At 35.9% G+C, this 18,524-nt stretch overlaps 1 protein-coding gene across 1 annotated transcript; it reads right to left on the reverse strand.

Annotated features, from left to right (window-relative positions):
- Positions 1-5,580: 5,580 nt before the first annotated feature.
- LOC138807427 (olfactory receptor 4K2-like) lies at positions 5,581-6,525 on the reverse strand. The gene has a single exon (XM_069993515.1). The coding sequence runs from the start codon at positions 6,523-6,525 to the stop codon at positions 5,581-5,583; it is 945 nt and encodes a 314-aa protein (XP_069849616.1).
- Positions 6,526-18,524: the final 11,999 nt, after the last annotated feature.

Genomic DNA, 18,524 nt, shown 5'->3' on the forward strand with positions numbered 1-18,524 from the left:
GCAATAGCATTCCCCTTTGGCCATATCCCCACCAACATATGTTACCATTAGATTTCTTAATAATGACCATTCTAACTGGGGTGAGGTGGAATCTCAATGTTGTTTTGACTTGCACTTGTTTTATGGCCAGAGATGTTGTCTATTGGCCATTTTTATTTCTTCTTCAGCAAAGTCTCTCTTTTAATGTTTAGTCCACTTTTGATGGGATTATTGTTTCTTTGAGGATTTGTTGGGGGTTAATTTTTTGAGCCCTAAGTATATTTTAGATATGAGGCCCTTGTCTGATGTATAGCTAGTAAAGATCTTCTCCCAGTCTGTGGGCTTTCTATTGATCTTGCTAGCTATTTCCTTTGCCATGAAGAAACTCTTCAGTTTAATGCAATCCCATTTGCTCAGTCTTTCTTTGATTTGTTGTGTCTGTGGTTCTTTATTCAGGAAGTTTAGACCTGTGCTAAGGGGCATAATATTTTCAGGGTGTCTGGTCTTACATAGATGTCTTTGATCCATTTGGGATTGATGCTGGTGCAGAGCGATATACAAGGATCTAACTTCAGTTTTCTGTACATGTGTAGCCAATTCTTCTGGCACCATGTGTGAAGAGGCTGTCTTTCTACCCTCATTTGTTTTTGGATCCCTTATCAAAGATTAGCTGACCATAGGTCTGTAAGTTGATTTCTGGGTCTTTGATTCTATTCCAGTGGTCCTCAGGCCTGTTCATGTGCCAGTACCAAGCTGTTTTTACAATTATGACTTTGTAATAGAGTTTAAAGTTTGGTATTGATATTCCTCCAACACTGTTCTTCCTGCTAAGGATTTTTTTTCTTCAGAGTGTTCTTTTATTCCATATGAATTTTTGTATTGCTCCTTCTATATTACTGAAGAATATTATTAAGATTTTGAGGGGTATTGCATTGAGTTTGTAGATAGCCTTTGTGCAGTATTGCTACTTAATTCTATTATTTATAGCTCTAGTTGAATAATTTCCATAATGATACATTTTCAATATTTCCAAACATGCAATTTATTATATTTTCATAAATTTATTAAGTCTTTGTGTCTGTATAAACATATTTATTAATTGCTATATATAAAGTGATTCTAAATGTCATCATTCATTTTCCTGTTAACATTTTAGTAAGTCACATCATGTAAGAATTTGAAGCATTCTCATTACTAACCATTTGAAAAAATGCAAGAGATGAAATGTCAAATAATACTTCATACGTGTTTATTTAAGACATTATTTGATTTTAAAAGGCACTGTCCTATTACCCATAGTGAAATTATTATTTTGCCTCTTTCATGCAATCCTGGGACATGTTTCAATAGTTTTCCAAATTATTTGTATTATCTTTAAATAGTTGTACTATTTAAATGTCACTATTCAATATCAGTTTATAAGTACAATGCATCTTGACCATTATTTCCTTTTCATCCTAATCTGTCTTACCAATTTTCCTAGTTTCATAGGCTATACATTGAACATTATGAAAAATCTGCACATTATAATACTTCTTCCAAAAATTACAGGCACACAAATGAAAGCATTAAACTATAGAAATGCAGCAAAAATAGTCAACATTGGCACAGATCCAACATTAGATAAATTCAAACTCCATTCACTAAAAACCTATGTAATTTAAGTTCAAGTATGTACTTCTATCTCTGTTTCTGTAACTTCAACTTGTGTATATTTATCCCAATAGTAACAGCAATAATTATTAGACTTTGTATGAATGCCAACCACTGCAGAAAAATCCACATGTATTTTTTGCATTATCACGATAGTGATAAAATACTATTAACAAATTTTACATGTGAAGAAACTAAAGATTAATAACACCATAAAAATTTACTCAAACCTTCACAAGTGCTAGGACTGGAATTCAGACCTACTATAAACTGACACTAGCTAATTATTGGATAAATGCCACTTAAGACAGATTGTATATTTCAATAGGGTATCTAATACTCAGAAAGGGCCTGCAATAGAGTACGTGTCAACCAATAATTAGAAAATAAAGATTGATATCTAAAGACCAGAGACTCACACTAATAAAAGAAATAATGTGGAAGAATGAAAATGAGGGGAAAATACCTTTCCAACTTAACCTGTTTTTATTTGTTCAACTAACCTAAGATAATAAGAAAGGGTTTCTGATTTGGTTTAAAATAGTAACTAGTATTCTGATTGAGACTCAGTGACTCACGCCTATAGCCCTAGTTACTCAGGAGGCTGATACCATGTTTCAAAGCCAGCCTGAGCAAGAAAAGCACAGGAGACTCTTATCTCCAATACACTACCAAATAAAAAAGAGACTGAAGGAGAGTTGTGGCTCAAGTGGTCAAGCATTACCCTTGAGCAATAAAAGCTCTAGGACAGTGCCCAGACCCCGAGTTGAAGTCCTAGGGTCAGAAATAAATAAGTAAACTAGTTTTTAAATTTCTTTATAAATGTCTAAAGAGTAGTATATTTTAAATGTAAAATATCTTAGAAGAAATGTGTTACTATTGAAACATACAGAGATCTTTTTGTTTGTTTATTTGTTTTTCTTTTTTCAGCTATTTTTGTGAAAATACCGTACAGAGGGGTTACAATTACAGGGGCAAGGTAGTGAGTACATTTCTTATCAAGCATTGTTGCCTCCTCCTTTGTTTCCCCTTACCATCCTTTCCCATATCCCCACGCATCCTTCCCCCGCCCCCGCCCTGTGCCAAAGTTGTAAAGTTCGTTTTTCAACATAAGGTCTTGCACATCTCATCATTGCAATGGGTCCACCTTCCCCTCCACAAATTATACCAACCTCAAATACAGTGAAAACAGGGGTTATACCGTCGGGAGGGACATACAAATCAACAAAGAAGTATCTTATAAATATATTAGAAACAATAGCAAGAAAGAAAAACCATTTGAGTCCTTATCTCCTTATCTTGGGGTTTATTTCTCCTAACATCAACTTACTTTACCGTTTCATACAGAGACCTTAAAGGTCCAAGTTTAAAAAATTGTGAACTATGTAACTTGGTGGGGATGGAGATGGGAGGCAAAACTGGGAGAAAGTGAGGGAAGGGGTGACATTATTCAAAAAGAAATGTACTCATTACCTGACTTATGTAACTGTAAGCCCTCTATACATTGCCGTTACAATAACAATAAAAATATATAATGTCTTGTAGAATAAAGATAAATGTAATGAAATAATAGATTTCATTTGTTTAAGAAAGTATGAAATTGTTAATATTTCATTCTTTTTCTAAGGTAAGGGCTTATGTTTTTCTGATTGTACTCATCATCCAAATTCCAGACATCAATTACTCTCAGAATTCTTTTCATATAAGTCAATTCAAGGAGACATAATCAATTAGTATGTCACAATATCAAGCAATCTAACCTAGTTTTGCCACACACCCTCATTACAAAGGGAACGTGGAAAATGTTCTCTCTTGTTTCTTTTTATGTCAGTTGTGGGACTTGAACTCTGGGCGTAGGTGCTGTCCCTGAGTTCTTCAGTTCAAGGCTAGTGCTCTAACACTTAAGCCACAGCGCCATTTCCAAATGTTCTTATCTTCTTCTGTCATATGTCTAAATTAAGTCTTAGAAACATCCAGAAAATAGAATATCAAAGATTACAGAAATGGAGCTTTGACTTTAATGAAGTTATTCTTCAAAAGCATAGCACTTAAAAGTCAGCTGCCAACTGACACCAATGGCTTGTGTCTGTAATGCTAGCTACTCAGAAGGCTGAGATCTGAATATCACAGTTTGGAACCAGCCTGAGCAAGTAGGTTCATAAGACCATTATCTCCAATTAACCACCCAAAAGGCTGGAAATGGAGGTGTGACACAGTGGTAGAGCACTAGCCTTGAACAAAACAAAACAACAACAACAAAAACCCAAAACTCAGGGACAACATTCAGACTGAGTTCAAACCTCAAAATCAGCACAAGAAAGAAAGAAAGAAAGAAAGAAAGAAAGAAAGAAAGAAAGAAAGAAAGAAAGAAAGAAAGAAAGAAAGAAAGAAAGAAAGAAAGAAAGAAAGAAGGAAGGAAAGAAGGAAAGAAAGAAAGAAAGAAAGAAAGAAAGAAAGAAAGAAAGAAAGAAAGAAAGAAAGAAAGAAAGAAAGAAAGGAAAGAAAGAAAGAAAGGAAAGAAAGAAAGAAAGAAAACAGATGCATTTGAACTAAAAGTCAAAGAGAAAAGGAAATGACATTTTTAGAATTTATTCTGTGTAATTTCTATAAAATAGTCACAGGAAACATTAAATCCTTTCTGTAATCCTTGGATATGAATTTATTATTTTTTGGGGTCCAGTCGTGGGGCCTGAACTCTGGGCCTGGGTGCTGTCCCTCAGCTTGCAGCTCAAGGTTAGCACTCTACCACTTGAGCCACAGTGCCACTTCCGGCTTTTTTTCCTTTTTGCTTATGTGATGCTAGGGAATCGAACCCAGAGCCTCAGGCATGCAAGGCAAGCGCTCCACCACTGAGCCACCTTCCCAGCCCCAATCCTTGGATATGAAAAAAAATACTACAACTAGGAAATGATCTACAACTCAATCTAAGGTCCACATTGATGTAGGACAATGTTCTTTGTTCCTAGTAGTGACTCAGCCTTAAACTAGCTCTATGAGTCCCCAACCTTTTTGTCCTTTAGCTGTGAAGAAAATAATTGGTTAGCTGATTTCTAAAGAAAACAATAAAAAACTATGTAACATAATCCATAATAAAGCAGGAAAAGTAAACTATATATGTCATAAATTATTTCATATTGTTTTCACTAATCAAAAAGAACATTAGAAGCAACGTTTATACTGAGGCTAATAATATTTTGAAAATGAAAAATAGGTCATGAATTTAAATAGCTTAATAGGACTCAAAAGCATTTAGTTTTGTAGCAAGTGTTTAATCATACTTACACATTTTCCACTGACATCTTTCTAAAATTCAATTCTATTTAAGTAGTATTTTACCTTCTATAATTTTAAACTTTACAATCCATTATTACTTTATTTAGTATGTCTACTATCAAGTGACAATTACAGGTTTAAGAACTTGGGCTGTTAAATTTTAAATCCTCCAAACTATCCTCATGTTCAAACGACTGAACTCAAACAATTTGACCCTCTCAATCAGCATTATTCGACAGCATTCAAAGTTTTTTCTTTACAATGTCAATTTTCTCATGGAAAAACTCTAAGCTATGAAAAAATCTATTATGCCCTAAACTCCTAATAAAACTATGAATTAAAGTGGATGCTATCAAGATACCACCATATGTCTGATAGCAGAGTGGAATGTTCCTGGCTAGAAAACAGTCCTCTCTATGTAGGATCTGTGAATCTATAAAACCCTAAATTTATGTTCACAATTTTGATAACATATGTATTTTCTTTGAAAATAAACTTCAGATTTCAACAGATTATCAAATAGAATTACAATCTCTCAATAGGTTTGTAAGCATTGTACTTTTAACCCAAGTGTTACATATTTTCATCACTGGCTTTTTATTAAACATGCTTTTAGATAGATGGATTCTTCTGTTGACAAAACTCAAAAGTTGTATCTCAGAATATTTCTGTGCATTATACTGGATATTGTGTCCCATAATTGCCATACTGGTTACTTAGTTTCTTCACTGCTGTCTTTACTTCATGGTTTCTCAATGTATAGATAAGAGGATTCAGAAAGGGAGTAAAAATGGTATAGAAAACAGAGAGAATTTTGTCCACCAGGAAGCTTGTGAAAGGCCACACATAAATAAAGATGCAAGGCCCAAAGAACATAAACACAACCATAAAATGTGCGGTACAAGTAGAGAGAACTTTAGATGATTTTGTGGAGGAGTGATCCCTGAGAGTGACAAGAACAACAATGTAGGAAGTGAGCAAAAGCAGAAAACTTACAAGAGCAATAACACCACTGGTTGAGATCATGAAGATCCCAAGAACATACATATCTATACAAGCCAGCTGGATAACCAAAGGAAGGTCACAAAAGAAACTATCTATAACATTAGGACCACAAAATGGCAAAGAAAGCATAAATACTAACTGGCTTGCTGTATGTAGGAAGCCCACTGTCCAAGAAGTTATCACAAGCCCAACACAGAGCTTTCGGCTCATAATTGTTGAATAATGGAGAGGTTTACATATGGCAATATACCTGTCAAAAGACATGGAAATCAGTAGTACAATCTCAGTCCCAGTGAAGAGGTGTAAAAAAAATATTTGAGAAATGCAGCCTTCAAAGGAGATGGTTTTATGCTGAGTCAACAAGTCCATGATCATCTTTGGTGTGGCAAAGGAGGACAGGCACATGTCAATGAGAGACAGGTTGCTGAGCAAGAAGTACATTGGGGAGTGGAGATAGGAGGTGAATTTGATTGTGAGCAAAATCAGACAGTTGGCAAGCATGGTCATTAAATAGAAAAGAGAAAATATAACAAAGAAGAATATCTGAAGCTCAGGAGAATCAGTAAGTCCAAGTAACACAAATTCAGGTACTCTGGTTTGGTTGAATCCCTCCATTGATTTATAGCTAGATCTGCTTTATCATCTTGAAAGGAAGAAAATTACAGAATTGGAAAACTGTGACACTCTTATATCCATATCTAATGGACTGATGGCATCATTTATTATCTAGAATCCTCTAAAAAGCTTTCACAATAAGTGTTAAATAGACCAATTCCAACAGATGTTAACAAATCAGTATAATAATATTGTGCTGATAACACTATAGTTGGAATTAACATTAATATAATTAGAAAAGAATAAGTTAGGTCATTTTATCTGTTCAGAGAATAATCTAATAGAAAGGGAATCAATAAATGAGCTATGTGATTTTAGTTTCCTACATCTGTTCCATTATTTTCAGATTATCCCTCACAATGTGCTTAAAAATAAGTAGTAATAAACATGAAAACTTACATTATGAAAATGTGAGACCACTGATAAAATGTATTAGGCTATAGATCAACATTCGTATCAATTTAACTGTTGTGAAAGTAACGATGTTCTGATTCAGTGAAAGGGTGAATTTTGTGATTTTAAATTAACAGACTGGTGGAAATAATTTCAAATTAGCTGGATGTTTTCATTTAAGAACACGCAATGGTTTTCTAGGTTAAAAAATACGTTTTAGTTAATGTGCAGTAAAATCTGAAACAAATATTCCAAAGCAATCTAGCTTCCTTATTGGAAAACTATCACAAAATCAGAAATTCAGAAACCTGACTTAAGAAAATGGCTATCTGGGACTGGGAATCTGGCTTAGAGGTAGAATGCTTGCCTAGCATGCATAAAGCCCTGGCTTCAATTCCTCAGAACCACATAAACAAAAAAAGCCAAAGTGGCCTTGTGGGTCAAATGGTAGAGTGCTAGCCTTGAGCAAAAGAAGTTCAAGTTCAGTACTCAGGCCCAGACAGAGTTCAAGCCCTAGGACTGGCAAAAAAAAGAAAAAGAAAAGAAAATCATAGAAATCATTTTGTTACAGCAAATTTCCCAGTCCTGAAAGGAGAATGATAATGAAGGAAAAAGACCCTCAGAATTTTTTTTTAATGCTACAATACCCAAAAAAATGTACTAAGGATAAACTGTACTTTTAAAATTACAATCTATCTCCTTATGCCAAATTAAATTTAATTATTAGCTTCAATATTTTTAAGTGAGTCTTGTTTCATCATGTGGAGGAAATCTGGTTACTTCCCCCATTTACTTGTGCATACTCAATTTTTTTCAATACTAATGCTTCCAAATTCATCAAAAAATAATTTTCTAACATTCTTAAAATAGAACTGTTTACGAATGGTTAGAGTTTAAGGAATTTGTTCCATTATCATATCTTAGAACCTGCCCTCAGATTTGGCCTCTTGTAAGAATTACATTAGATTATCTAAAATTCTAAATATAGTTACTGAAAAAATATTTAAGAAACTTCCTAGTCTTCAGAATCTAAATTAAAAATTTTGTTTCAAAATAATCAGCCTCTTTGACATTATTAATAGCAATAATATACTTAATGAAATTTTCTAATCTAGTTTCAATTTAAGGACTCAGAAGAAGACAATATGCTACAAAAATAATTTCATATTTATGAAGTTTAGGAATTTTTGTTTCATATGAAAGTGACATAAATTTCTTTTATAGTAAGTACAGTGGAATTTTCAGCTTTACAAAATTTATCAATTCTATTTTTCTAATAATTTAAATGGTAATGGAAATTATTATTATATCACTTTTGTCAGGTTATTTTAATCTTCTTTTATCTAGGAAGGCAGTTTTAATCACTATTAACCATTAGGAAGGTATTTTTATCACTAGGACTATCATCCTCTTTATTTAAAATTTATACATTTTTCTTTACTGCTCCTCCATTTTTGTTTATAATTATTAAGTAAATGTTAATGTTGGTACCTAAAGAATATAAGCCATAGCTATTTCTCAAGAGCTTTAGAATCATATCCAGGTTTTAACCTACCAGATGGGAAGCCAGAACCAAAAACACCACACCCTCTGAGAGTCAGAAGCTTACTGAAATTATCACATGTTTTATATAGTATCAGAAGTCTGGGCTTCTGATTTATATCTTATTTTATCTTGGCTAAAAAATGTGATACTTAGGGCATCAGGGATTACACACTAAAATCAACTTGCAGTGGGGGTTATTAAAATTGGAACCGGTTTTCACAGAGTTGCAATAAGAATTGTGAAGAATTTCTTGGCTATTTAAAGTGAAAGTAAATGTCGTGATGAAGAAGAGGTCACTGGAGGGAAGAATACAACCAGAATTCACCTAGGTGAGGAACATGCCTAAGCAATTACTTCAGGAGCAAAACAATCACTTCCTTAAGTAAGGAGAGTATCTATGTCCTAGTGTTCAAAATACCCATAGATAGAAAATATTCATTTAGAATAAAGCAACTTACCTTCACCAAGTACTTGCTGGAAGTGTTTCATATTAAAGGAAACATAACACATTAATATGTCTGTCAAGAATTTGGGGTTAGCCCTGTTGTCTATGTATTTGATTCTGGTGCCCTGCATCTTGTATATATATTTTTCTAATTTGGGGAGGGGAAGGGAAATAACAAAAGAAATAAGGATACAGGATGACCCATGTAACAATGAGAGGTACAAGACACTATGTTGAAAACAAACTATACAACTTTGGAGGGGAAGAGGAAAGGGATGGTAGGGGAAGAACAAAGAATGGAGTAACAATGCTCAATAGGAAATGGACTCATTACCTTATTCATATAACTGTAACCCCTCTGTACAGTATCTTTACAATAAAAAGCATATATTTAAAAAATAAAAATAAACCTCAAAAATGAGGGTTAGTACAGGCTAATCATATTATGAAAGCTTTATGAATGCAGAAAGTGTAGGAAGTAGGACATGAGAAATCTAATGTTCTGATAAGGGGTGAAAGTACTTCACAAGATAATTATAAAAATGAAATTGTAAAGATACGTATGAACCTGAGCAAAGCAGATCATATTTCTAATCTTAGCTATGCATGAGGATAAAGTTGAGAGGACTGCAGTTGGAGGACAATGTTAGGAAAATGGAGGAGAATGGAAAAGGAACAGGTCAGAAGTGATCATCAATAGGCGAAGACTGTTTATTGAGAACAGCGAGGGGCACAGACCTTCCTGTTGGTTTGGAGGTTGTGCCAGACAGTTGTGACAGGAGCTGGGTTTTTATATGAGATCCTGCGAAAGGAGACAGAATTTAATGAAAAAGCCACTAGGTCAAGAGAGGTGGGGGCTTTTCAGTTGGGCCCACAATGGAATATTTACAGCTGGGCTTAGGTGGATTGCCCTGCCAGCATATCAAACAAGTTTTCACATACCGGATATATGTCTGGCATCTGTATGGGCCTGGGACAATAGGGTGGGGGTCAAGCCTTCATATTCCATCTTTAGATACATAAAATGATCGGGCCAAGAAGGGAAGGGCAAGTCCTTCATATAGGATCTTTGGATACCTACAAAAGAATTAGGCTAAGTGGGGTGGGACCCCATCTACAACTATAGCTGGGCCTGGTCATACATGCCTGTCATGCCAGGAAACATGGAAAACACAAATGGGAGGCTCATGACAAAAGCTGTCTCCAAAAAAAAGCAAGATCCTTCTGAATATAAACAAAAAATGAAAAAACAAAAACAAAAACATGAAGATAAAAGGGCTGGGAGCATGTCTAAAGTGGTAGAGTACCAGCTGAGCAAGTATAAGATCTTCAGTTCAAGGGCTGGGAATGTGGCTTAGAGGTAGAATGCTTGCCTAGCATGCATAAAGCCCTGAGTTCAATTCCTCAGTTCCACATAAACAGAAAAAGCTGCAAGTGATACTGTGGCTCAAGTGGTAGAGTGCTAGCCTTGAGCAAAAAAAAAAAAAAAAAAAAAAAAAAAAAAAAAAAAAAAAAAAGCTCAGGGACAGTGCATAGGCCATGAGTTCAAGTCCCACGACAGGCAAAAAAAATAAAAAGATCTTCAATTCAAATCCCAGAACTGATAGAAAAAGAAATATTCAGCATTATGCCAATTACAGAGAAAATATTAACAATATACATGGAAGAAATAATAGGACTGATTATAATTATTAGAATTATTGATTGATCAGTGTGGATCCTAGATGTGAATTGACATCCTAAAGCCACATACTGAGGGGCTTTTCACGAATAGGCCAAATACTCCTAAGAGGTTTGTTTATTACACACATTCTTCCCAAATACCACAGTGATTTGAATTCTTTACAAATCTCATACTGCCAACATTCCTGCAAGTAGCTTTGAGATAAAAATACATTAATTCAGTTGTAAGGGACTATAATAAGTAAAAGAAATAATTTCTTAAAATGATCTCTTACCACAATCGTTAGCAAAAATTCTGTAAAACTAATGTGAACAATAGAAGAGTAAATGTATGTAATTATCACTACAGTAATCCTGGGGAAAGTCAAAGAAAAACTGCAAGAAAATGTAAAAGGAGGGAAAGGAAGAAAAGAAATAAAAGGCAACTCTGAGAGGTTGGTGGGGCATGGAAGGGCTTACAGCATTTTAAACCTGATGGTTGGTGGTGTTGTACACATGAGCTAAAACTGCCAAGTAAAACAAACCAATTTGCCTTAAGAATTTGTAAAATAGGGGCTGGGAAGGTGGCTCAGTGGTAGAGCGCTTGCCTGGGTTTGATTCCTCAGCACCATATAAGCAAAAAGAAAAAAACCCAGAAGTGGCACTGTGGCTCAAGTGGTAGAGCTCTAGCCTTGAGCTGAAGAGCTGAGGGACAGTGCCCAGGCCCAGAGTTCAGGCCCCACAACCAGACCCCGCCCCCAATAAAAGAATTTGTAAAGTAGTATTGTTTAAACCCAAATAATACAGTACAGTAGCTATTATTAAATTAAGCAGATAAAACTAATGCTTTCTGTTTGGTTTGGTTTGGTAGTAGCAGGTTGTGAATTTGCTAGAAACATGTTCTATCACATAAACTATACTTCTGGCCTTTTTAGAATAAAGATATGCTTCAGTCACCATCCCAAGCTTTTGCCTGGGATTGGCCACAGACTATAGTCCTCCTACCACCATCTCCCACATAGTCAGAATTACAAGCATAATGCACAACATCCAAAGATATATGCATATATATGTATATACATATATATATACATTACATAGATGTATACATATATATACACTATATATATGTATACATACATATACACTGTATACATATATATGTATACATAATATACTGTATACATATATATGTATACATATATATACACTGTATATATATGTATATAGTATATATATGTATACATATATATACATGATATATATGTATACATATATACACTTATATATATATGTATATACATACATAGTATACATATATACATATATAGTGTATATATATGTATATACATATACAGTAAGCTCAAATTCATTTTTTTACTTTCTAATAAGTGAAAACATGCCATTTCTGAACATGTCAGGGGTAACGAATTCTTTTTTTTAACATTATTTTCAAGGTGATTTATATTTAAGAGAGTCTTACTAATGTTTTCTCTTGGCTGGTCTCAGGCTATGCTTCTTTTTTTTTTTTTTTAATTGTATTTTATTTTATTTGAGAACATACTGTACAGAGGGGCTACAATTACATGGGCAGGATAATGCATACATTTCTTACCAAGTATTGCAGCCTCCTCCTTTGTTTACCCTTCACTTCCCTTCCCCGCCTCCCCCCTCCCCCCACCCAATTTTACCCCCCTCCCCCCACCCAATTATACCCCCCTCCCCCCCCACACCGACATTGTAAAGCTGGTTTTGACATGACATTTTGTACTTCTCATTGTTGCAACAGGTCCACCTGAATCCTTAAACGACTTGTTTGTCCCCATCTCCTCCACATGTTATACTGACATCAAATATAGTGAAAGCGGGGGTTACACTGTGGGGGAGGGACATACAAAGCAACAAAGAAATAATCTTATAAATGCGTTAGAAACACATGCATGAAAGAAACGAAAACATTAAAATACATATTTAAGGGTTCATTTTCCTAACATCACATTATCTGACCTTTTCCGCTTGACTCATACCTATACTAGATATTGCAAATAAGGGAAACCATGGGACCTATGCTTCTTTGGGCCTGGCTTACTTCACTTAATATAATTTTTTCCAAACCTTTCCATTTCCTAACAAAAATGGGGAAATGTCATTCTTTCTGATGGAGGCATAGAATTCCATTGTGTATATATACCACATTTTCTTGATCCATTCATCTACTGAGGGGCATCTGGGTTGGTTCCATATCTTAGCTATGGTAAATAATGCTGCAATAAACATAGTTGTGCTGGTAGCTTTAGTGTGGTCTTGTTTGTAAACATTTGGGTAAATGCCCAAAAGTGGGATTGCTGGATCATAGGGGAGATCTATGTGAAGTCTTTTGAGGAACCTCCATACTGCTTTCCAAAGTGGTTGAACAAGTTTACATTCCCACCAACAATGAAGTAAGGTTCCTTTCTGTCCACATCCCCTCCAGCATCTGTTGTTGTTAGAGTTCTTGATTTTTGCTGTTCTAACTGGAGTGAGGTGATATCTCAATGTTGTTTTGATTTGCATTTCTTTTATGGCTAGGGATGTTGAACATTTCTTCATGTGTCTATTGGCCATCCTTCTTTCTTCTTCAGAGAAGCTTCTCTTTAAGTCTTTCGCCCACTTATTTATTGGGCAGTTGTTTCTTTGAGGATTTGTTGTTGGGTGGTTTAATTTTTTGAGTTCCAAGTATATTTTAGATATGAGACCCTTGTCCGTTGTATGGCTAGTAAAGATCTTCTCCCAATCGGTGGGCTTTCTATTGATCTTGCCAGCTATGTCATTTGCCCTGCAGAAGCTCTGCAATCTTATGCAATCCCATTTGTCCAACCTTTCTTTGATTTGTTGTGCTTCCGGGTCTCTATTCGGAAAATTTCGACCTGAGCCAAGGGGACCTAGGGTTTCTCCTATTCCATCCTGTAATGTTTTCAGAGTGTCTGCTTTGAGTTCAAGGTCTTTGATCCATTTGGAGTTGATTCTGGTGCAGGGTGATATATAAGGATCTAGCTTTAGTTTTCTACATGTAGTTAACCAATTTTGCCAGCACCATTTACTGAAGAGGCTGTCTTTCTTCCATTCTATTGTTTTAGCTTCCTTATCGAAGATTAGATGGCTATAGGTCTGTAGGTTCATTTCTGGGTTTTCAATTCTATTCCATTGGTCCTGAGGTCTGTTCTTATGCCAATACCAAGCTGTTTTGATTACTATGGCTTTATAGTAGAGTTTGAAATTTGGTATTGATATTCCTCCAGCAGTGTTCTTTCCGTTGAGCAGCATTTTTGCTATTCGGGGTCTTTTATTGTTCCATATGAATTTTTGGATTGCCTCCTCTATTTCCTTGAAGAATGAGGGTGGAATTTTGATAGGTATCGCGTTGAATTTGTAGATAGGCTATGCTTCTTCTAATTCTAGGTTGTAAGTGGCTGCTATGCTTCTTCTAATTCTAGATTGTAAGTGGCTAGGACAGGTGTGTGACACAAATGTTAAAACCCAATAGCTGTCTTATAAATTAATAATACTCAAATAAAATAGAGAGAGGAGTTCCAGGAAGATGGCAGAGGGGAAGCTAGAGGCTAAACAATCTCTCCCATAGAAAGCAGTTTTAGTGTTCCAGTGAACAGACCGAACAAAGAGAATCACACCAAGTGTGCCATAACAGTACAGAGAGTTAGGCCAGAGAGGGAAAATCCAGGCAAGGGGACACATCTGGGCACTTGCCAGCAGCCCTGGCTGTGGCGGCAGCGATGGCAGCGGCCGTAACCACCATACCTGCAACACAGAGAGTCCAGGAAATAGGCGCCAGACCCAGTGGGCAAGCAGATTCTACTCAATACCAGCAAGAACTGACAAGGAGCAGATATCTTCATCCTGCAGTTCACAGATCAGAGAGGACCCAGGAACCAAGACTCCAGTGTGAATAGAAGCCTGACATCCTCATTCCTTCTCAGGGAGCAGAGGAGGGAAAGCCACCCTTCCCCCTCCCACTACCAGAGATCTCCATCTTTGATACTGACAAAGACCTGGAGGAGCAGCTAGCTCCAACTCAGGCCTTGGAAGAAAACTAGAGTTATTTAGCAGGTCACAGGAACCTAACCTGACCTGAAAGGCTCAGCTCCACCCAGGGAAAAGTCACCCAGCCCGGGCCACCAGCCCCAGGAGTGGCTCTCTTCACTGGGTAAACAGAGAAAGAGAATGCCCCTCCCTACAGCAGCCTAGACAATCAATTGAAATTCAGTAAACATAAACCCTGAGAGTGGCTCCAGGCTGGGCTCTGTGAGTGTCTCAGAAGCTAGCCCCTCAGGGAAAAGCTACTGTTTGCTGAAACCCCTCAACTCTACCCAGCACCTAGCCTCATCACAGCATCTCCAAACTAGAGGAAAAAGCCATCTCCTTCTTTTGTGATACTTAAAGCAGATCTCCCTCCCATTGAACTAGCCTGGGAGGAGGATGACAAAATCCTGTGTAAAGCAGAGCATTTTTCTGCCTGCTCAAACAAACTGACTTAAGAAACCAACCAAGCCAGAGAAAAATCAAACACCACAAGCAGACCAGAGACTCCAACAAGAGACTAGTTACAGACACAAGGGAGATACCGGATCTTCCCATCCCAAACCCAAAAAAATCAAAGAACTCTTTTTGTTTATCTTTTATTAAAAATTTTTTCTAAAACTTTTTTTAATTTTTAATTTTTAACTTTTTTAAAAAATTAGTTTTCTATTGACTGTTTTGTTTTTTCTTCCTCTTATAATTTTTATTATAGGGGTATATGTGTGTGTGCTGTTTTTCTTTTTTTTCTTTTTTTTCTTTTTTTAATTTTTTTTCTTTAGCTCTACTGACCTTTTGATCCTTTTTTTCTTTCCTTTTCATTCTTTTCACCTTTTCTTCTCTTTCGTTCTTTTTTGCATGACTTACGTGCTGTTCTGCTCATCCTCAGATATACCCATAGTCAATTATTAGACCTTATCCCACATTGTGTACACACTAAATCCAGAAATTTATTACTCAATTCAAAACTTCTTAGACTTAAATTCCTGAATAGCATTACTACGTCTTTATACCAATATAATATTTTAAGCATTTTATTTTTAAGTTTTTCACATCTCCTTTATATCCCTCCCCTTCTCTCGTTCTATCCACGTTCTTTTCTAAATATATCGTTTTTATGTTTGTATAATTTTTAAGTCTTGCACATTTTAACTTTTAATTTATGCTTTTCTATTTTTTCTTGAATCTTTTCTTTCTTTCTATTTCTCTTTATTTCTCTCTCTCTCTATTATTCTATCCAACCTATTTCCCACTTTGAGAATAGGACTTAGTAAGTTAAATCTTTCTCTGCCTTTCCACATTCCTCTATTCCTATTTTTACCCACATCTCCCCCTAAACCAAATACTATCTAGTTTGCCAAATTCTACTTTGCGGTTTGTAGCCCATGAATATATAGTTGCTTGATGTTGAATAGATATATCTGTTGAACAATATTGTATCTGCAGACTTTTGACTGTGAAACTACAGACTTTGGTTGATGCTTGCCTGAATATAGTGGTCTAGCACAACATTGGTGTAACTTTCATCCCAAATAGGCAGAGTACCCAGAAAAACACAAGAAAAATAGCAAGTCTAGGTATTTCAACTCCCACTCAGATAATGAATAATCCACAGGAGAGTTCCCAAAAAGCTCTACAAACACTAATCACTAACATGGTAAATGAAATGATTGAAAACCTGCAAAGGACTCTGTATGTGCATGATAGGGAGAGAGACAAGGCAAACCAAAGGTCAATACAGGAATATCATGAGGTGAGGAAGCTACTCAAAGATTGATACAGGAATTGCGTGAGCATCTTGAGAACACTAAAATAGACATAAAGGAATGCCGTGAGCAGGCTGAGATCGGTAAAAGAGAAAGTCAGGAATGGCATGAGCAGGCTGAGAACACTCAAAGAGAACTACAGGAATTGCGTGAACTTGAGGAAGCTAATTAAAGAGTAATACAGGAATTGAGAGAGCAGGATGAGAACACACAAAGATTACTAAAAGCTTTCATGGAATCCATAAACAGAGAGCTGAAAGAAGTCAGGGAGACCATAAAGGGAATGCTGAATGGAACCCAACAGAAGGAATGGGAGTCCAAGGAAACCATAACCAATCAAATAAGTGGTTTGAGAATTAACACAGAACACCAAATTAAGGAAGAAAGAAGTTCATACAAGATCTAAAACAAAGCTCCAACAAAGAATTGGAAGTCATCAAAGCTGACCAACTAAAAGGAAAAGAAATAAAATACAAAGTAGAAAGCCTTGATAGTAGTTTAGACCATGCAGAAGATCGAATTTCAGGGATTGAAGACAGCCTAGCTATTATAGAGAAAGAACATACATCCATCCAAGAAAAATCCAAGAAATATGACAGATCTATTCAACACTTTGAAGACACCATCAGAAGGCCTAATCTGGTGATAATAGGTGTAGAGGAGAACCTAGAGAGAGAAGTTAATGGTCTAGAAAATTTGTTTAACAGAATCCTAGCAGAGAACTTCCCAAACATGTAAAAAGATAGGTCTGTTCAGATACAAGAAGCTTTCAGAACTCCAAATAGACCAGACCAGAATAGGACATCCCACCATCACACATATTCCACACAGGATCAATTCAGACCAACGAAAAGATCCTTAAGCTGTCAAGGAGAAAAGATCAATCACCAATAAAGGGAAACCAACTAGAATCACCTCAGATTTCTCAGCAGAGACAATCAAAGCAAGAACAGCCTGGAATTATGTATGCCATGCCCTAAAAACAAAAAACTATCAACCAAGAATACTGTACCCAGCTAAACTCTCCTTCATAACCGTAAGTCAAATAAAAAACTTCCATAGCAAAGAAAAATTGAAATAATATATCTCCACCAAACCAGCCCTACAAAAGGTTCTTAAAGATGTGCTACACATAGAAAACCAACAAGACCACAATAAAGGCCAAGAAACCGCACCCAAACTGAGAATCCAAGAACCATGGGAAGAACCCAGTTGCCTCAGTCCCCAAGAATGTGGATAAAATGGCAGGAACTCCCAAATACATCTCAGTCCTATCTCTCAACATTAAAGGACTTAACTCTCCATATAAGCAACATAGACTCTGCATTTGGATTAAAAAGTAAGATCCTTCTACTGCTGCCTTCAGGAGTCACCCCTTGCCCATAAAAACAAACACATTTTCAATGGGAAAGACTGGGACAAAATCTCCAAGCAAAGGCTCCCATAAACAGGCAAGAGTTGCAATCCTAGTATCAGATAAAACAGACTTCAAATTAAAATTATTGAGAAGAGATAAAGAAGGTCGCTACATATTAATTAAGGGATCTCTCCTTCAGGACGATATTACAATTTTAAATTATCTATGAACCAAACAATGGAGCACACAAATTTATCCAAGAAACACTAGTTTTCTTCAAATCTCACATTTATTAAAAGACAATAATTGTTGGGGACTATAACATACCACTTTCCACACTAGATAGATCAACTTGGCAAAAACTCAACTGAGAAACCGCAGATCTAAACAACTGCAAAAATCAACTAGATTTAACAGACATCTACCGAACATTTCACACAACAGCATCATAATACACGTTTTTCTCAGCAGCACATGGCACATTTTCCAAAATAGACCACATTTTAGGCCACAAAGCAAACTTGTCCAAATTCAGAAACATCGATATTGTACCCTGCATTCTCTCAGACCACAAGGGAATAAAATTAGAACTCAATACCAAAAGCTACTAAAGAAAATCCTGTAACAAATCGAGGCTGAACAACACACTGATGAACCAGTCATTGGTCATGGAAGAGATCAGAAAGGAAATTCAAATGTTCATGATATTCAAAAAATTGAACACACAAATTACCAGCTCCTCTGGGACACAGCAAAGGCA

The sequence above is a fragment of the Dipodomys merriami genome, unplaced genomic scaffold, assembly GCF_024711535.1.
Source record: "Dipodomys merriami isolate MVZ:Mamm:240054 unplaced genomic scaffold, mDipMer1.0.p SCAF_1, whole genome shotgun sequence".
NCBI lineage: Eukaryota > Metazoa > Chordata > Mammalia > Rodentia > Heteromyidae > Dipodomys > Dipodomys merriami.